General features: G+C 34.2%; 1 protein-coding gene and 1 pseudogene across 2 annotated transcripts; both read left to right on the top strand.

The window, feature by feature from the left end:
* Positions 1-11,512: 11,512 nt before the first annotated feature.
* LOC145126247 (vestitone reductase-like) lies at positions 11,513-14,189 on the top strand. The gene is made up of 5 exons (XM_079061646.1): positions 11,513-11,583; positions 11,758-11,947; positions 13,085-13,618; positions 13,722-13,917; positions 14,013-14,189. The coding sequence occupies exons 2-5, from the start codon at positions 11,833-11,835 to the stop codon at positions 14,152-14,154; spliced, it is 987 nt and encodes a 328-aa protein (XP_078917772.1). The 5' UTR covers positions 11,513-11,583; positions 11,758-11,832; the 3' UTR covers positions 14,155-14,189.
* A 2,200-nt stretch (positions 14,190-16,389) lies between these two features.
* LOC145123487 (vestitone reductase-like) lies at positions 16,390-18,554 on the top strand (annotated as a pseudogene). The gene is made up of 4 exons (XR_013715160.1): positions 16,390-16,690; positions 17,103-17,634; positions 17,855-18,050; positions 18,152-18,554. The product of XR_013715160.1 is annotated as a vestitone reductase-like (transcript).
* The last annotated feature ends 3,730 nt before the right edge of the window (positions 18,555-22,284 follow it).

The following is a 22,284-nucleotide window of genomic DNA, read 5'->3' as shown; positions in this document are numbered from 1 at the left end:
GTATCTTTTACTCATCAAATTATGCATGACAATACGTTTTATAACACCAAGTTACTGATGCGTTTTCGTATCACCAATGCACAACCGACTTGTAAATTACAACTCATATATCTTCGTTTCAAGATTATAAGATATTATCGTCTCAGTATTACTCGTGATGAATTCCATGAAGTAATACTCTGAGCGAGGGTTTATCCAATACTCAAATCTCAATTTCTGAGTACTCATGAACATTGCAGCAATTCTATTGCCATGTCTATCCTTAGACAATCTGCAATCCAATTCATGACAGTCTTAATTCACTACTTACTTCCAAGAGTACGAGCGACTGTGGAGTTTGAATAATCTCATTATTCAGGAAGTAAAACATGCAAAAATGAAACACAATAATAAACAATCAACAAAAGGTAGTAGCCAAACTTATAAATAATACTTTATTATTTAATCACCAAAAGTCAATTACATTTACTTTGTTACAAGTTTCAAAAACTAATCTAACTACTAAAACTAATATCATCTTTCAGTCCTATGCTCCGAGCATGCTGAATATGCTTAGCCCTACTCAGACCCTTTGTGAGAGGATCTGCTGGGTTATCTTCAGATGACACCCTCTTTACTATAAGATGGCCTTCTTCTACTCTATGTCTGATGAAATGGTACTTTCTGTCGATATGTCTGGTCTTACCATGATCTGTTGGTTCCTTTGTCAAGGCAACCGCTCCTTCATTATCGCAGAACAGTTCCATAGGCTCCTGGATGGTTGGAACAACTCCGAGATCCCCGATGAAGTTCCTCAACCAAGCTGCTTCTTTCGACGCTTCACTTGCTGCTATGTACTCTGATTCACAAGTAGAATCAGCCACCGTATTTTGCTTGGAACTCTTCCAAGTAACTGCTCCTCCATTCAGTAAAAACACCCAGCCTGACTGAGAACGGAAGTTATCTCTATCCGTCTGAAAGCTGGCATCACTGTAACCATCTACTCTCAAAGTATCACTGCCACCAAGCACAAGGACCCAGTCCTTTGTCCTTCGCAAATACTTGAGTATATTCTTAACTGCTACCCAATGAGCTCTACCTGGGTTTCCCTGATAGCGACTGACCATGCTCAAAGCAAATGCCACATCAGGGCGAGTACATGTCATAGCGTACATGATCGATCCGACAGCGGAAGCATAAGGTACACGACTCATGTCATCTATTTCAACATCTGTACTCGGGCATTGAGTCTTACTCAATTTGGTATTGCTCTGGATAGGTAGCTCTCCCTTCTTGGAATTTTCCATACTAAACCTCTTTAGTACCTTATCCAAGTATGTGCTCTGACTAAGTCCAATTAGTCTCTTCTTTCTATCTCTCAATATTCTAATCCCAAGAATATAGGCAGCTTCTCCAAGGTCTTTCATGGCAAAACACTTTCCAAGCCAAGACTTAACTTCTTTCAAGGTTGGAACGTCGTTACCAATGAGTAATATGTCATCGACATACAACACCAGAAAAGTTACTATACTCCCACTAGCTTTGATATACACACAGAACTCATCTTCACTTCTAGAGAAACCAAATTCTTTGACTTTCTCATGGAAGCAAAGATTCCAACTGCGAGATGCTTGTTTCAATCCATAAATGGATTTCTCAAGCTTGCACACTCTATTAGGGAACTTTGCATCAACAAAACCCTCTGGCTGACTCATGTAAACATCTTCAGCCAACTTCCCATTAAGGAAAGCAGTTTTGACATCCATCTGCCAGATTTCATAATCATGAAAGGTAGCTATGGCGAGCAATATCCTAATAGATTTAATCTTAGCCACTGGCGAGAAGGTCTCATCATAGTCAACCCCTGGGGTTTGAGTGAAACCTTTTGCAACCAGTCGAGCCTTGAATGTATGCACATTTCCATCCATGTCTGTCTTCTTCTTGAAGATCCATTTGCACCCAACTGTCTTGCGACCTGGTGCACTATTGACCAAATTCCAAACTTGGTTGTCATACATGGACTTAATCTCGCTGTCCATTGCCTCTTTCCACTTGGAAGCCTCTGGGCCTGCCATTGCTTCCTTATAAGTGACTGGTTCATCTAAGTTTACCAGTGTTCTGTCACTTATGAATGTGTCACCATCTGAAGTAATATGAAAACCATACAACTCAGGTGGCACACTCACCCTAGTGGATCTTCTAAGAGGTAATGAGTTATCAATTGGTTCAATAGGAACTGTTTCCTCTGGTTGAGTGCTAGTGTCATCTAAGGTTCCTTCATTGGCTGACTCTTGAATTTCTTCAAGGTCAATAATGCTCCCACTGTCCTCTTTGAATATGAGCTCTCCTTCAAGAAAGACTCCTCTTCGTGCTACAAAGACCACGTTCTCACTAGGCCTGTAGAACAAATATCCAAAAGACTGCTTTGGGTAACCAATGAAAACACATTTCTCACTTCTAGCTGCTAGCTTGTCGTGAGTCTCTCGTCTTACGAAAGCTTCACAACCCCAGACTTTAACATGTGCTAACGAGGGAACTTTCCCTGTCCACATTTCGTGAGGTGTTTTGGCAACCTTCTTTGTAGGGACAAGATTGAGGATGTGGGCGGCTGTCTCTAAGGCATACCCCCAGAAGTGAATGGGAAGCGAAGCCCGACTCATCATAGAACGAACCATGTCTAACAAGGTTCGATTACGCCTCTCAGCTACACCATTTAACTGTGGTGTCCTAGGAGGAGTCAATTGTGAGACTATCCCACATTCTTTCAGATAGTCGTTAAACTCGATACTAAGATACTCCCCGCCTCTATCGGATCTAAGTATCTTTATCTTTCTGCCCAATTGATTTTCGACTTCATGCTTAAACTCTTTGAACTTTTCAAAAGTTTCTGACTTATGCTTGATCAAGTAGATATATCCATATCTGCTATAATCGTCAGTGAAGGTCACATAGAATCGATTAGCATCTCTTGTAGTTGATCTGAAGGGTCCACACACATCCGTGTGTATGAGATCCAACAGACCTTCACCTCTTTCACAAGACCCTGTGAATGGTGATTTTGTCATCTTTCCCAAAAGACAAGACTCACACATATCATCTGACTTTAGGTCAAATGATTCCAACACTCCATCCTTTTGGAGTTGGGCTATGCGTTTCTTGTTAATGTGTCCAAGACGACAATGCCACAAGCATGCCTTGTCTACACTATTAGACAAGTCAATATTAAGTACACTATTTCCTAGGCTATCAACACAAGTCACTGTTTCATACACACCATTACAAGGCAAAGCTTCAAACATAAAAACACCATTCTTATAAACAGAAATTGAACCATTCAAATCATTAAAAGAATATGTAAAACCTTGTCTGAACAATGCATGAAATGAAATAATGTTTCTCGTCATCTCAGACGAATAGCAACAATTTATTAAATCTAATCTAACATCATTACTAAGCAGAAGCTGATAAACTCCGATCTTGGTTACTGGTGAAGACTTTCTGTTTCCCATGATCAGGTTTATCCTTCCTCGCTCTATCTCCTCACTTTCCTTTAGACCCTGCAAATCAGAACAGATATGAAAACCACATCCTGTATCAAGGACCCATGAACGAGAAGATAATGAGTTATTAGCAGAAATAGTGTAAATACCTGCCGAAGATGGCTTCACTTTGCCATCCTTGATATCTTGCAGATACTGTGGGCAAGATCTCTTCCAATGCCCCTTTTGGTTGCAGTAAAAGCAAACTGCCTCTTTTGGATCAGAAACATGGGGAGTGGAACCATTGGGCTTAGCCTTTGGGCCATTACTAGATGACCCAGCTTGAGCCTTGCTCTTCCAGTTTTGCTTGGGAGGACCTTTCCTCTTTTTCCCCTTTCCCTGTCCAATAGCCAAAACAGGGGCACTAGCAGGTGTGGAGGGTATACTTTTACCCTTCATCCCTGCCTCAGCTGTCTGCAACAAGTTGTGCAATTGGGCCAAGGTCTGCTCAGTATTGTTCAAATGGTAAGTTAGAATAAACTGACCATAACATTCAGGAAGTGAGTTCAAGACCATGTCAATGGCCAATTCCTCATCAAAGTGAATATTGAGCTTGACCAAATGCTCTATGTAGCGTTGCATTCTTTGCACATGTGACACAACTGACTCCCCATCTTTCATCTTGCAAGCCATGAGTGACTTGACTACTTCGAACTTTTCTTGACGAGCTCGCTTATGGTACTTTTCCATAAGGTCCTTGTTCATCTCGAAAGGCCAGTAGTCCTCATAGTACCTCTGCGGTTCTGGGGACATAGTTGCCACCATGATGCAGGCCATTTTGGTAGCATCATCGTAATGTTTCTTGTAGGCAGCAAGATCTTCAGGAGTAGCTTCATTCTCATCAAGCTCTTTGAGCTCCTTTTCAAGAACATATTCTTTGTTCTCGAAACGAAGAGCCATCTTGATGTTGCGCATCCAATCGTTATAGTTTGAGCCATCCATAACGACTTTGGAGCATATATTGAGCAAAGAGAAGTTTTGGTTGGAGGAGGAGGAAGCAGAAGTGTTTCCAGGAGTAGACATCTGAAAAGAAAGAAAGTTTTAGTTAGATTTCAAGATACCTTAATAACCCAAAGATATAATATCAAGGTTAGGATCCAACTATGAAGATTCACAACTTAGAAATGGGATGCCGAGATCCAAGTGCAAATTTCATAAAGGTAGGCGAATGACGATTCACCAATTCCACCATTAGACGAAACAAACGAAGTGAAATTCCTAATTCTTTTGAGATACATTGAAACTATTCAATGGCATGTTTTAATCTCAGATTATGCTCTTCTATTTGTGACTGGAATGCCGAGGATCACAAACAAGATGTGAATAACCATGCAAATGTGCTTGGTAACCTCATTGTCTTTATCATTAACTATTGATGTGCTGGTAAACCACACACGCTCCATCAAAATGACAATTATGAGATACCCATTACTACTCTTTATTAGTGCCTTTTAGTGTGCTGGTTAACCACACACGCTCCACTAACGATCAATAAAGCATAATGTGCAATTTCATGGATTAGCATACTTTTCACATTTTTCCTAAAGTAACTAGAGTTGGGATTTTGAAAATAATGTTCTAGTACTTTCTTTAATATCATTATACTTTTAATGAGAAGTAGTTGTCCTATCAAATCCGTTCTGCTAACGACCCTCCACTAATCAAGGAAGCGGTGGGTGAGAGTGGACACCCATTCAACTACCATTTTATAGGCAGTTTCCTTATACCCCCCTTATAGATTAGCTTCGTGAATGAGGCATACTAGCGATTTGACTGACCATGTTCTTATACATATATAATATTAAACTTTTAATTATAATATATATATAAGGTGTGTTTTAAAATATTTTAAAACTTCAAGGGTTTATAAATTTCGAAATTTAAGCTATTAAATTTAAATTTAAATAAACCAATTAACTAGATTTAATATTTATCTTTTAATTAACTATTAATCAAATTATTAAATCTTGTAAGGATTATCTAATTAAATTAATCCATTAATTTAATCCTAATCCTTATCCCTCTAAATTTCGAAAATTAGGGTAAGGATAATTATCCAATTAATCTAATTAAGTAACAATTATCCAAAACAAGAAACCCTAGTTATCCTCTAGCATATTTCGAAATTTACAAGGGAGGAGGCTAGGGTTTTCAAAACCCTAACCCTAATTTCGATTAGGGTTCTTTGGAGGCTAGGGTTTTCGAAAAAAACCTTTGATCCAAAACCCTAGAAATCGAAAATTTGGCCTTTAGGGTTTAATAGCTATAAACCCTAATTTGCAATTCAACAATTGTAGCAATTCAATTTAAAACAATAATGGCTCTGATACCACTGATGGGTTTTAGGTAAAACAAATAAACTAGAAAAACAATTCCTAAGTTCACATGCAACCTACTTTGGATCTATGTTTTAACTATTGAACATACAACTTTGAATTGCAATACAAGAACCCTAGAGGAGAGAGGCTATTATCGAAAATAGTAAACTAGGGTTTAGGGTTTACATACCTTTCAATTGTTATAGCAAACAATTGATATTCCCTTGATCTTGATCTTGATCTTCTTGGAAGCTTTAGCACCACAAGTGTAATGCCTCTAATGGAGTCACACCCAAACTAGCAAGAAGGAAAGTAGAAGAGAGAGAGAGGAGAGGGAGTATGCAAAATCTCGGCCTTAGGGTTTCTTCAAAAGAAAGAGTCACCAAAAACATGAACCAGGAGGCTCCTTATATAGCTGAGGGATCTAGGGTTTAAGGGAAACCCTAGTTATCCTTTGCTTAGGGCCTAAGCAAACCCAAGGGCCTTATCCAAGCCCCTATGGACGAAATTATTAGGGTTTCCCCTAAAGATTTCGTCCACCCTCTTCCAAGGGGGTTCTAGAGCCTTCCACTCAACTATTAGATAATTGCAAACTAGTCCCTGCACCTTATAATTAATTCTTTTAACCCCAAAATCAATTCTGATTAATTTCTGGCTAACAATTAATTAAACATAATGATTTCTAATTAATATATTAATCCATTAACATATTAATAAATCATTTATATATATATTAATTAATCTTATAAATTAATATCTCTCCTTTCATAATTTCCTTGTCCAGTTGCTAGGTTGAGGGCAACCCAAAAGGACTGTGCTGCTATCAATTCAAGTACATACCAATTATAGTTAAGGGCTTAGACACCTAATCCAACAGTTCCCCCATCATACCACATACCATACAATCACATAGCATACATACTACCGGGCAATTGTGGGGCGCCCGTCCTACCCATGTCAAGCCATTCTGGGATGCTGACCTACCCATGTCAAGCCATTCTGGGGTGCTGACCTACCCATATCGAGCCATTCTGGGGTGCTGACCTACCCATGTCGAGCCATTCTGGGGTGCTGACCTACCCATGTCAGGCTATTTTGGGGTGCCGACCTACCCTCCGGTCTCTCAACCGAACATGGGGACTATTTCACCTCCTACCGCTGTCACATAATATCATATCTCAATCATGCTGTCAGACATATCTGGGGTGTCCTACCTACCCGTTGGTCCTAACGACCGATTCGGGGACTAGTCCCCTCCTACTGATAATATCTTACATAACAAAGCAACTAGCATACTTCCATACAAAGCAATCTAGCATACTCACATATCCAACAATAACAGACCAGACAATTATCATAAAGATAATCATCCCAACTAACAATCACTAGTGGGCCGGCCTTGGTGCCTTAGATCCACTCCTACTGGAAGGTAACTCACCTCGATGTCGTGTAGTGTCTGAACTGTCCTCTGTGTGAAGGTCGGCTCTCCTCGACTCCTCAATCCCTACACAACAACCTTCGACTCATCAAACCGAACATACAACCCTAACCAGGGTCAATACCAAAACCAGGCAAAGTCAACATTGGTCAAAGTCAACACCCAGTTGACCTGACTCGCCGAGTTGGTCTACCAACTCGTCGAGTCCATACTCCACTAACCCGCTCCAACCCCGACTCCACTCGTCGAGTCTAGCAAGAACTCGACGGGTTCTCCTTCATTCAAACTATCAGGACCATCTTCATCCGACTCGCCGAGTTCTTCCTTGAACTCGGCGAGTTCATCTCCCTCATAAGAATGTATCCGGACTACGGCTCACCGAGTTGTATGAACAACTCGTCGAGTCCATCTTCAAAGATTGGGAGATTGCCTTGGACTCGCATTTTCGTAATAGTTTGAATCAAATGGATTATTTGGACCATTGAAGAAGATCAAGTATATTTGCTCAATAATTGTATATTTAAGAATGTTATTTCTTAAGATTTTTATTCATTTTTGATGATATTCTGTTAGAATATGTACTATATTAAAATGTATAAAACTATTAGTCTGTAAGAATATGTATGATTTTGTATTCAAGTTCTGATGTATATGAAGAATATATGTTGAATTCTTAAATCAAGTTAATTATCAAAAATATATGCATTGGAAATATATTCCACAAGAATAAAATCGAAAATATCTTTACTAGTTAATGTTTGACATTCTGATAGAATAAAATCTGATTTTTAAATTTGAATTAATGTAAAATATTCAGATTTTTAAAAATAAAGGAATTAATTATCCCTAAAAATCTAAAAATTTCCTTTTTTAGTATATGTTAATATACTAAAATACCTTTATGCTGAAATTTGTGCGATTATATGGTACATGCTACCCTATTGTGATATCATAGACCCTCAGATAATGACCTTTGATTGTATTCCATCTGGTGGTCCAGATTTGTGCATTCTTGCACACAATAGTTAGTAAAAACAAAATAACCTAAGCGCGCGCACACACACACACACACACACACACACACACATATATATATATATATATATATATATATATATATATATATATATATATATATATATATATATAGAGAGAGAGAGAGAGAGAGTTCAATTGAGAAAAAATAGTTGAGAATGAGGGAATCAATCTCAGCCACACATTTATTTTGTCGCAAAACACTTGGGTGTACCGACGAAAATAAGCAAGAGTTACACGTGTGTTTTCAAACCAAACATATTTCATTAATCTATGCTAATCATTACCTTAATATATACAAAAACATAGTTTTTTTTTTTAATTTTTAAGGAGCTATTTTTATCGAAAAAATATTATAAATATATCAAAATTCATAATTTTTTATTCTCTATAAATAGACATCATATTGATATAGTTTTAAGATATATATATATATATATATATATATATATATATATATATATATTTGCAGTTTCAGCCATCGTTATTCATAAGTGAATAAAAATACATCATATTTTTATTAAAGTACATTCGTTATTCACTTATGAATAAAACGTATGCTTAAATTTATTTATTTATATTTTTTTTTTACAGTTTAAGTGTCATTCATATATGAATATAGCATGTAATAAAATTTTCTTACCTAAAATATATTTTTTTACATCATCTTTCGTCAAATGTTATATTTATATATTAATAAAACGTGTATTAACTCTCATCATATGTTATATTCATATATGAATAAAATATTTGTCAGATTTTTGTTACAGTTTTGTAACACCCGAAATCTAGAAGATTAATTGTGGAATAAATCCCCTTTCCTAGGGAGCAACTCGTCGAGTTGATGGTGGGAAACTCGACGTGTTGGAGTCTTTTGGGTCGCGCGTTTTTATGAACCAACTCGGCGAGTTGGTGAAGGGACCTCGACGAGTTGGATGCTATTGAGAAACCCTAATTTTTAGGGTTTTGCACCCTATTTAAAGACCTTAAGTTCTTGGGCTGGCCTTCTTACCAATCTCCTCTGTCCAGAAACCCTAAAATCGAGCCTTATCTTCCATTGTTGAGTGTGAGAGCTTGGGGAGATCCTTGAGAGTTCATTTTGGTGCTTGTTGAAGGAGTTAAGGAATTAGGAGTTACTTGGCTTGAAGAAGTCTTGGATCCAAAATCTCTGTCTCATTTACCAAAATTTTGAAGTATCAAGTTCTCACCTTGCTTATTAGTTGCTTAGATCTCTTCTTGGGTTAGAGTTTATGCTTTTTCGCCATGGTTGGGTGGATGTTGGGGATTAGGACGTCCCAAATGATTATTCTTTCAGATCTAAGGTCTACATGAGCTCTTTTGGCATAAAGGTGCCAACTTTATGGTTTTAAGGGCTTCATGCATTCATTAAGTCTTTCCTTTAGCCCTTTTTGAGCTTTTGAGCTTCCCCTAGTTATACTCAAGTGTAAAGTTGGAAACTTTACGTGGCCATCTAGCTTTATGGGGTCAGATCTGTATTTTGGGGTTTTGTCCTTGATGATTAAGTGCTTAATGGTTAAGCGCTCACTCTTTTAAGTCTAAGGTTTGGATTTGAACCAATTTCAGTGGTTCCTAGGGGTAAAGTTGGAAACTTTACCCTTCTAGATCTCATTTTGGTCGAGATATGAGCTTTGAAGCTCTTGGATTCGATGAAGGCAGCTTAATGAATTAAGCTGTTGGGTCTCGGGCGAACTCGGTGAGTTGGTTGGTCAACTCGACGAGTTGTTTTGGTTTACCCCGTTTCTGAGTTGATGTAGAACTCGGCGAGTTGGGTCAATATGGATTATGGATCTTGTCCTTTCGATTTATGTCTTTGATCAAGTTTATACCAAGGGGTACTTGAGGTAATCTGAATTGTAATTAAGGGAATTATGGGCTTAGGATAAGGCCCATATGGGGTTGGTCCTAATTTGGAAAATTAGGCCATTAGTGGGATTTTATGGATTTAGTAGTTTCTGGTATTTTGGGCTTGAGTTATTAATGGGCCATCGAGATGCAAATTGTTTGGTCTAGAAAGAATAGTTGGACCTTAAGGCAAAGCCATGTATGGGGTTTGGGACCAATTTGGAAAATTGGGCCATTGGCTGATTAGTGGGCCTTTGGGCCTTATAGATTGTGGTCTGGGTCATGGTTTTGGGCAAGGCTAGGTTAGGGGTAAAATGGTATTTTTACCCCAAGTATGAAGTTGTGGTTATGGATTGGAACCCAATTGTTAATTGAGTATTGTTTTGATCTGACCAAAATCGCCTTCCAGGGTTATGATCTGACCAGGAAGTGATGATGGCAAGATCGTGATTTCCACAAGCACATATCGACATTTTTTGCCCATTTCTTTCTGTAACAGTGGAAGTGGTCGATTGCATTGGGGGGAAGAAGAAGAAGATGTTAATATAGGCCTTACAAAGCTGTTTAGAAAAGGTTCTTTAGGGTAAATTGACAAAAATACCCTCATGTACAAGTCACATGGGGACAGGTTAACGTTGGTATAGAGAAACATCCAACTCAAGGACTATTCACGTGCAACTTAACGTCCGCGGGTACCATTTGAGGGAAAAAGTACAGTAAAGACTACATTAGGGAAAAAACAAAACCTTATGGACTATTCGTGTAATTTAGTTTTTTTTTTTTTTTAACTTTGTTGATTTCTTGAATTTGTATGGTTTCTTTTTTAACATAAAATGACAAAAATAAATTGTTTACAAAAGTAAATAACAAAAAACTACAATATTTTACACATTTGGGATTTTAGCCGTTAATGTTGAAATATAAAAAATATAAAGCATTGTTGTACACCATGACATTTGGTCATTTGGACTCCTCACAATGAGACCTTCAAGCCATATATATCTCATGGCTTGATTGGCGATTGCACCTCACATAATCTGATCATAATTTTGGCAATAAAGTTATATGATCAAAACTAAGGAGTTCACCCTACAAGTGGAAGAGCATTAAATAAACTAACCGGCCTTGTGATTATTGGTTTAGGCATAATTCCATCCTAATACAAGTGGATATATCGATGCTCATGACAAACGGCTCACTATTTTTATTTAAAAGCAGGTCACCATTTTTTAATAAAACGTTGAATATTAAGGGCCCACCTCACTATTTTCATTTAAAAAAAAATACCAGAACCCCCCTTCTGCTTCATTACATAAAAACAACTAAAAGGGTCTCTAAAACACACATCTCTTTCCACCGTAAACCCCAAAGTTAAAACACTTCAGTACTGTTTTTTTCACTGCTGTTTAAGGTGCTTTACTTGCAAAAAGGAAATGTGTTATAGTGGCTAATTTATAGCTTTGTTTTATTTATGGATTCATAGATAGTATCTTTAATTTCATTGTTCGAATGAGTTTTGTTCATAAAGTACAACAGGATTAGGAACATGACTCTAACACACTTCTCTTTGTTGTTCTTTTAGTAGATTCATTTGGTGGGACATTCGTCATCAAGGTTAAAGATTCAAATTCTAGTGAAGCAATCAAGCGCACAAATTAAGATGGAGAAAGGAACTGTTTGTGTAACTGGAGGTGCGGGGTACCTAGCTTCATGGATGATCAAGACATTGCTTGAAGATGGATATTCTGTTAATGCCACATGGAGATCTGATCCAGGTTCATTCTATTAGTTGGCTTTTAACAAATATGTATTATATAATTTTATTACGCTAACTTTTATAAATCATATCATCAAAACTAAAACAAAATAAATCATTTATATATAATTACTTCGAATTAATTATAATTTTATTAAAGAAAACATTTATTAAATAAAAAATACATTGATAACAACTTACTTTTAAATAAAATTTTCACTTGTATATTTATCAAAATATTACACGTATGTTTTAAAAAATGATACACACTTATGATGGAATAAAGATCCCATAAACTAATTAACAACCAATTAACGTGTACTACATTGAGCTTCTTTATCTTTAATAATTTTATACGGAACAATAAATTATTGGAATTAACTACATTCATAAAACATTTTTAAGTTTTTAAATAAATTTAAAACAAAAAGATAAAATCGTATATTTATAATTAATTGATATTAATTAATATAGCATGATATAACAACTATTAATCTTTATATTTTTATTATAAATAATCAGCTAAAATAAACTAGAACTATGTAAATCTAAGTTTGGGTCAAGTCACAGATGTCTAGGACTGTAAGACCAACAGCAACATTTGTTTTTTCCACCAAAAGTAGGGGTATTTGATGTACAAAGTGATTATCTCCGACCATAAAAATTCAAAGAATATTTTGTTTCCAACTTATAAATGTTTTCAGTATAGCTCTTATATTTATTAAGTACTATATATTTTACAAATGTGTCTTATATCATGTTTGTTACAAAAACTTTTAACATGAACATGGTGCATAAAAAAACATTTTCGTGCAACAAATGGTGTAATATACGACAATATGATGCAGGCTTGGAGATGCCCAAATTAAGAAGAGTGTTAAGTTACTTGGGTTTGGATTGGATGGTTGTGTTAAAATTTTGCAATTTATTGATGAATAAAGAAATAGTCATATCATGTAAAATCCATTATCCATGTTTTAGAAACTGTAAACGTAATTATTGTTGCTAAAAACTTACATAAAGCCCTACTGGTGGTAACATTTTTCACCTAAAACAATTTAGCTTCATAACAAAAAGTTCAGTTTTCTAATTAGTTCTAACAATCGAAACAAGAATGCTGTTTTCTAAACTAGTAAAGCTTATTGATGATTGCTAGGCTCAATGGAAGATGTTAGTGGCATCATGGCCCTACCAGGGGCATCAAAGAGGCTCAAAATTTTCGAGGCGGATCTGAGCAAACCAGAGACATTTGAGGCACCAATCAAAGGTTGCATTGGGGTGTTTCATGTTGCACATCCGATTGATGTTCAGGGAAAAGAATCCGAACACGTGCTAACTGAAAGAGCAATGAAGGGTAGTTTGGGTATTCTACAAGCATGCATCGACTCAAAAACAGTAAAGAAACTTATATACACATCTAGTGCATCTACCGTTGTGTTTAATGAGAAACGATTGATCAATGAGATCTTAGATGAGGAATCATGGAGTGATGTTGATTTAATTCGCTCTAATGATAAGCAACATGGATCTTCATATTTCATTTCCAAGATATTGACTGAAAAAACGATCTTAGAGTTTGCTGAGAAAAAAGGTTTCGATGTTGTCACTGTCCTTCCGACGTCTCTTCATGGTCCATTTGTTGGCCCGGATTGCCCACGCTCCGTGCGTGGGTCAATGGCTTTGATCTTCGGTCAGTTACTTGTGTTATACTAATATTTGATGCTAAAGTCATTAACATTACAAATGAAATTTCTTTGAGAAGGTAATGATATTAAGAATAAAATAATTTTCAGGTGACGTTGACAAGGGTCGGATGTTTGTGAAAACGCCTTTTGTGCATGTTGATGATGTTGCTAGGGCACACATTCATCTTTTTGAGCATCCGAATGCGAAAGGGAGGTATATTTGTTCGAAAATCACAGTCACTGTCGATGAGTTATACAAACTATTATCAGAAAAATATCCAGAATATAAATTGCCAATTATCGAGTAAGTTGTTATATTTTTATTCCTCTTGTGAAAAATCTTTAAGCATTTTTTTACTTGAACAAACAAAAATCCCGCTAATCGGATTCTTTTTAAAGTTTTTTGAAGGCCGCCGAAAAAGTGAACATGCCTGAAGTCTCATCAAGAAAACTCTTGGGCACCGGATTCGAGTTCAAGTATGGAATTGAAGAAATGTTTGATGATGCCATTGATTCCTGCAGAAGACACAATATTTTATGAATTGTGAATAAACATGAAGTTCTATTTCCGTGGCGGAGATTTTATATGCTTACAAAAATAAAATATAATTAAAAACTATTTCCACTTTGATTTAATTATAATTAGATGTTCTTGTATGAAGGATAAGGAATACATTGAGTTAATGAAAAAAATGACCACATGAAAATTTTATGTAACAAAATATCATACTTTCAACATTTATTATAAAAGACCCTTTATTTATTACAAAAATAAATAAAAAGCTTTGCTAACTAATTTAAAAAAGGGCCATCATTAACTTTTTATAATGTCTTAAAATATTAAAATAACTGATTTTATGTTTTAGTAGGTTAATCAACTAATGTCTTAGTAATTTATATGTTATTTTTAAATTTTACACTTTTGACTCAAATTTTATATTTTATTACAAATTTTGTATGAATTTTAAATGCTGTTACTAATTCGTCCCGAATATTTTTTATAAATCTATTTTTATAATGGTTTATAAGATTTATTTCTTAAGTTTTTTTCCAACATGTTAAAAAAATAATTTTACAATATTTTCTAAACTTTTTTTTCAACTTTTGCATTATATCATATACATTAACAACCCAAATTTTCACGATGATTGTGCGACACTTGAATTTGACGAAATAAACCAGTTTCAGTCGCTGTTGTATTATTTCCTCTGATTTTAAATTGAATTTTTTATTTCATCAAATTCAAGTGTCGCAAAATCATCGAGAAATTAGTTATAACACCCGTTTCCAATAATGGATCGGTTTAGGGCATTATGGAGTTAAAAGCTTGGTTTTTGGGGAAAAACCGGGTGTCACGACGTAACCATAGAGAGGTCACGACATGACAAGCAAAAGTGAAGAACGTGTATCAGAACTGTGCTCACAACGTGACACATAGGTGGTCACGACGTGAGGAAGGCTGCAACCCAAACCCATGATCTTTAAGGGTTTCATTTGTATTTAAACCCCATCAGCTTGTAATGGATGTTGTGTTCGAGAAAAAAAAAACATAGTCGGTGGAGATAAGATGATATGAAGAAAGGTATACTCGGAATATATTGTAATGCTTGCGTTAAGAAAAAAAAATATAAGGAGGGCAGACGTTGTTGGAACGGAAGAGATGAGAGCGTGAAAGGCAATGGTTTTTTGTTGTCAAATGTGTTTTGTTCAATCGAGTTCTACCTTTTTTGGTAGGACTAAAATCAAATAAAATAGTCCCATTTGACTTGGTCAATAACTAATTTTGTTTTTGTCCAATCCATGTTAAACGTTAGTTAAGAGAGTTTTTGTTTTGTCCAGTCTCGTGCACCAAACAATAACTTAAAGACCATTCAATCCACATATTTTCAAAAAGTTTGGAAAATTACTTTCTTTAAATGAATATGAACCTACAACTTTTCCATAAGGCTGTTAGGTGTGGGCAACGCCCATGAGGCGTTTTTCCACGTTATAACATCACAAACACCGCCCCTTCTTCCCGTTTTTGCGCGTTATTAGCCTCCACGTTGCTTCCTATTATCACTACCACATCCTATAATGCCCGTTTTCTTGTCTTTTCTTCTAAAAACGTTGGTGGACGTTGCCCACTCCGACCGGTCTAAGGCTTTGGCAACTGCTTTAACCAAATTTACTAAATATAATTATTGTTAATTTCAAACATTACTAATCTTAACTAAAACGGTGAAATTTTTGCAAAAAGTTCTAAAATAAAGTACATTTCGCAAAAATATAAAAAATCGTGAAATATGATGTCAAAGTCCACTAAAAAACAATTTCACGAATCACAAAGTATCTATCATCTATCATAAAATAATAGTTAGTTTGTTTATAAGAGATAGTAAAAACTGTTAATCGTATCATCTAGACGGTCCACACTTAACTTCCCTCATGGCACATCACGTGTAAGGTATGCAACCGTTTTTATCTGGTTATCCAGTTTGTGAAGGGTTAATTATTAAAAAAAAAAAAAAAAAAAGCTAAATGGTTTTAGTAAACACAAAAATGATATAATCCTTTTTTCAAACATCCTGGGATAATACGTTGGATTTTTCATACAATATCTCTAAAGATGATACTTTGTGATAAATATAAATTTTGTGATAGTCCATTTAAAAAATATTTTAGTTTTTTATTTTTTTGGTTTTCTTGTGGCTTTCAATTACTTGTCATTTTCTATTTGTTGCCTATATAAATCGATAAAAAATGAAAAAGCATGGTTCTCTTTGGAATAATTTAAGATGATGATGACCAAAAGTGAAAACGAGGTGACCTTGCCTAGTTGCCTCACTTCACTCCATCACGTGAAAAAAGTTTGAGTAAAGGTTCAAATTCTAGTGAAACGTCGTTTATCTTACCAACTTATCAATTATCATTCCAACAAGTTTCTTTTAAACCCAAAACAGAGTCATACGGAATAGAAACCATGGAGAAAGGATGTGTTTGTGTAACAGGAGGGACGGGGTATTTAGCATCATGGATGATCAAAAGGTTGATTGAAGAGGGATATCTTGTAAATACAACAGTTAGATCTAATTCAGGTTTGTTCTTTTTCGTTTTGTAAAAAATTCTTCAATCCTCTGTCATATTAATAGAATTGAGTCAAAATCACCTCTTATGATGAAACCAGAAAAACATCATAGTTAAAAACAGAAATTCCAGATAATGTAAATTTGTTTTTTAAGGTTGTTATATTTTTGTTAGTTTTATTTTTAAGTTTTGAGTATTTATTGGGTTTAGTTAGTTACTTGGAGATGGTGTAGCTGAAATTATTAGCTTTACTCAATTGAGTTCAAAACAAATAAGAAGTAGAACAATGAAATATTTGTAAGCCTTATAATACAAGAAATTCAGTTTTTCTCAATCATAAGAAAGAAACCATTTCTTAACATTTGTAGCTAGCATAGACTATAGTCATGGTGGATCGATTCTCAAAAAAATTATAATTGTTAGGATCTATGAAAGATGTGAGCTACCTGAAGGCTCTACCCGGGGCATCAGAGAGGCTTAAGATTTTTGAATCGGATCTAAGCAAACCCGAGACATTTGAGGCACCAATCAGAGGTTGCATCGGGGTGTTTCATGTTGCCCATCCGATTGATTTTGTGGGCAACGAACCCGAAGAAGTGCTAACAGAAAGAGCGATCAAGGGTAGTTTGGGTATTTTACAAGCATGCATTGATTCAAAGACCGTTAAGAAACTCGTGTACACCTCTAGTGCATGTGCTGTTGTATTGAATGGTAAAAATACCAATGATATCTTAGATGAGGATTGTTGGAGTGATTTTGAATACATTCGTATTTGTCATAAGGAATTTGGAGCTTCCTATTTCATTTCCAAGACAATGACCGAAAAAGCAACACTAGAGTTTGCTGAGAAAAAAAAAATTCGACGTTGTTACTGTTATTCCAACGTATATCCATGGTCCATTTGTTGGCCCGCATTGCCCAAACTCTGTACGTGTCTCAATGGCTATGATATTTGGTGAGTTCCTCATATCATCTTTACAATCTATTTAAAATCATTTGAAATCTTTTTAATTAAATTTCTTTGAAATAAATTGTATAAAGATCCATAGCTTCTTTTGTTTACATTTTAGTTTGTTTCTTTTGTTTACATTTTAGTTTTTTTACGTGCTTATTAGCTAAAAAGAAATTTTGTCCATTACCTTTTTACAAATCAAAAAATTCAAAACTAATTTCAGGTGAAACGGATAACTATAAGCTACTTACAAAAACCGCTTTCGTACATGTTGATGATCTAGCTAGGGCACATATTCATCTTTTTGAGTGCCCAAATGCCAAAGGAAGGTATATTTGTTCGAAAATTGAAGTCACAATCGAGGAGTTGTACAAACTATTATCAACCAAATATCCAAAATATAATATATCAAATATCGAGTAAGTTTTAATATTATTGTTTCTTATGAATCACTGTTAATTCTTCCTGTTTGAAATGAACAAAAATCCTTTTAACCGAGTTTCCTTTTTTTTTTTAATAGATTTTTGTTAGATGCCGAAAAAATGGAGTTTCCTAGTGTCTCGTCCAAAAAACTCTTAGGCACTGGCTTCGAGTTCAAGTATGGGCTTGAAGAAATGTTTGATGATGCAATTGATTGTTGTAAACAAAAAAATATATTATAAACTATTAATAGTTGTATAATATATATATATATATATATATATATATATATATATATATATATATATATATATATATATATACTAGTAGTGTACCCGCGCGATGCGGCGGCGGCGATTTGTTTCATTCCAACAATTCGTTTCCGAACGAAAGTCCGTGTCATTCTGGCGGTTTTCAAATTGTTTCCTTTCGATTTGTTTCATTACGATGATCGGTTGTCTCTAGACGGACATCAAATAATAATTTACACCTATTACACTTTATTTGGCAGCGGACGGCGATTAGTTTCGTTTAACAAATAATGTTAAGATGATAAAATTTCATTTTATTTGTTTCATTTCGAATTGAAAAGGTAAAAATATATTATATTAAATATAAAAATATTGAACTGCGTTTAAAATAATAGATGTTAGCTTTTTGCGAGACTATACATGAAATAAACATGTAAAAAGTTAAATATTAAATTATGTATTTTTTTTTTCTTTTTGCGTTTTGTAACCGCATCATACAGTAGTGGCAAATAGTTTCGTTCATCGATTAGTTTTCTTTTGGTAGGCTTTTTCTGAAAATAGTTTATTTTATGCAATTAGTTTTACTTTCGACAGGGAATAAAAAAAAATTGACAATATAATTTATTTATATATTATAAAATATATATTATTGTTCGTGTTTTGTTCTTTTCGTATCTAGTTTTCATTTTAGTTTGTTTGATAATTTGCTAATATCAAATAACAAATTATTGTTGAGCCAATTGTTAGCCATAGAAAAATATCGTTGACACATTCCTTTAAATATTTTAATCAACTTTATTACTTATAATTTTGATAAACGGAGGCATTCTTTCTATTCAGTGTTACTATTTTAAACCACTATAATTGTTGTGATTAACTCTACTCACCACCTTTAACATCACGAATAATAAAGTTTGTAAATGAAAACCAGTAAATGCACTTATGCTTCAATTTTCAAACCATAAAAAAAGAAAATTATATTTGGAAATTATTTAATTAATAAAAAGAATACTAAACTGAAATAAATATGATGTTAGGGCCGAATACTTTTAAGTAATTTTTTTATTAAACAGAGATTACATTTTTCATCAACGAAAAATAAATAATTTTATAGTCTTTAAATACTTAGGCTATTTTTAAAAGTAATTGGAAATTTAAATTAATTTTTAAGAAATAGTAATAAACTAATATTAATTTAGAATATCTTAAATGTAAATTAGCTAACAAAGATATACTATTCCTAAATAAATATTTTTGGAACAGATTTGTAATAAGCAAATATATATTTTTAAATAAACCTTTATGTTTTACTAACTCTTATATAAACAACCTACATATAAATTGTGTGGTTTTTACAAATGGTCTCTCTTTAAATGTTTAGAGAGCAACAATTAATATTAGAAGTGAACTGATTTCAAGTATGTCAATATATTAAACAAACAATGAACTATTTAAGATCTAAGCACTCTTTGTTTCAAGTCACAATACAGATTTTCATATCTAAAAACTCAGAAATTAAAAGGAAACTAAATAAGCTCATTTGTGTATAGATTCTTCTTTACATTTAGAATTCTATAAAACAAAAGTAAATGAAAATAAATGATCCTAAATATTGAGCCATAACCAAATTATATGTATGCAAGAGAAAGAGACTGAAATTGTGAATAGTTTGGTTGTACACAAAAATTCAATTCCCATCAACTCTCCCAACCTGTAAAAATAAACACATTCTTAGTTCACACACAGATCTAACTTCACCATATTTTTTTTTTCTTTTATAATTTCATATGAAAATTACCTAATTTTGCTTCTCTGCAATCACAAAGAGCCCACTATACAAACTATATCAAAAACCTTTTTAAATATGTTCCACCTTACCATATAATATAATATAGTTCAATGTCTTTGCAAAATAAAATAAAGAACCATCAAGTCCCGTTCCATTTCTGTAGTCCCCTTCCATTTCCATCATTGGCGATAGAGTCCAACTCACACAACTTACCTTCATCCATGTCGCATCAAACAAACCTTAAATCAATTGTATTTACACTAAAACACTACCAACAAAAAAGAACATTAGGCGATAAATTATGCTAGGAAATAAGAAACCATATCTTTCCTTATAGATTTGGATTTTCACTCCCATTATTAGCAAAGTGTCAAACGTGAGATATCAAGCAAAAAATCGAACATTGTTGCAGCAAAACAAATCAATTTTCTGTAAAAGATTACTCTAAATGTGTAACTTAAATCTATTGCAGTATGTAGATAAAGAATGAAAAACCTTCATATGTGTTAAAGAAAACATTTTTTCAGAAAACCTAGACTCCATTCCTATTTAAGGACACAAGTAAAAGTCAGAGATTGCTTAGGGGAACATTTTTACGCTATGGTCCTTCAAGATGGATATGCACACAAAATGAACAAATATATTACCCACAAACATCATACGATGGGATTCGAATTGCGTAGGTCTAAAACAAATGAAGTCAGAAAGAAAGTCGCATGTGCCGAAGAAGCGGCAGTGGATATGGTTGACATAGAGAGAAGAAGGCAGTCGTTCAATTTCTAGGGTTTCTAGAAAGGTGTGAGAATCGGAGTATGGATAGCGAGATATGTAAATTCATATATAAAAAAGGGATTTTGGATTTCAAAAACGACAACAAAGAAGAAAATGGGGGCGATCCGTGTGCTTTCAACAAACACCGGTGGATGGTTCTAGTGGATCAACGGCCCAGAAAGAAAGTTTGCTGATCCGTGTGACATTTAGTCCATGTTTTTATCTTAGGCTTTAACTAATAGTATCTTCAGCATCATAACTTGTACCTCTTAATTTTAAGATATTATGCTTAATAGTGTTGTACCTTTAGCTTAAGGAGTTGTGTTTAAGACATTGAATATGTATGGTTTATAATATATATATATATATATATATATATATATATATATATATATATATATATATATATATATATATATAACAACAAGCTTTGGGTATGATATATTAACAATACTTCAATAAATGTTTCTTTTATTAAGGTAGAGGCTTGTTTTGCCAAATTGTGAATACTAAAGTCAAAGCTTGTAGAAATAACCCATATGGACTAACTATGACAACGGTTCGAAGCAGGGTAATGGAGGATGGTAGTGGCTCAAGGATTGATTGATGATAGTGTTGGTCCGATGGAAAGAGGCACACATCACTCTAGCTCAAAATTGTTCGCCATAAATAGGCGAAGATGCCATGAATATTTTACATATTATAAGGACATTTCCAACCCAACATTAAAACCTATTTTTATATCAATTTTGATATAAAGTTATGAATACCCTATCCAACATTTAGCAATATCTTTTACAACAAATTAATAAATTTGTGTAAACACTCGTGATAAAATCTATGAAGTAATTCTCTGAGCGTGAGTTAATCCAATACTCAAAATCCCCATTTCTAAGTACTCACGAACGTTGCAGCAAACCATTGCTATGTCTAAACCCTTAGACAACCTATAATTCAATTCATGACAGTCTTAATTCGCTACTTACTTCCAAAGGTATGAGCGACTGTGGATGTTTGAATAATCCAATTATTCGGGAAGTAAAACATGCAAAATGAAACACAATAATAACCTAACTAACTATGGTTTCAAAACTATTGAATATAAATAAAACTCTTATTATTTAATCACCATATTAATTAGACTTTATTCATTGTATAATGTTTCGAGTAATCAAATAAACACTTGAATTAAACATCAGTCATGTCATGTTATAAACATGCATACTATGTCTCTCTATGGTCCTTCCTTTGTGAACAAATTGATTGGACACTATTCCAATGATGCTCATTTCACAATTTCAAATTCTTATCACTACTAGAATGTGTTAGAATTCCAACTTTATATGCAATGTCGTTTTGTGATATCAAGGCCTCAAAGTCACAGAGATTTTGCCAATGATATTACAAAATGTTCCATTGAAA

This window comes from Lactuca virosa, chromosome 7, assembly GCF_052849685.1.
Source record: "Lactuca virosa cultivar CGN04683 chromosome 7, Lactuca_virosa_CGN04683_v6, whole genome shotgun sequence".
NCBI classification, from domain to species: Eukaryota; Viridiplantae; Streptophyta; class Magnoliopsida; order Asterales; family Asteraceae; genus Lactuca; species Lactuca virosa.
This window is presented reverse-complemented; position numbering and strand designations above follow the sequence as displayed.

Excerpts from the sequence above, each read along its gene's own strand:
- LOC145126247 (XM_079061646.1), top strand. The coding sequence starts at position 11,833 with ATGGAGAAAGGAACTGTTTGTGTAACTGGAGGTGCGGGGTACCTAGCT. Across the intron at positions 11,948-13,084 it reads CACATGGAGATCTGATCCAG|GCTCAATGGAAGATGTTAGT; the intron begins GTTCATTCTATT and ends GATGATTGCTAG. Across the intron at positions 13,619-13,721 it reads GTCAATGGCTTTGATCTTCG|GTGACGTTGACAAGGGTCGG; the intron begins GTCAGTTACTTG and ends AATAATTTTCAG.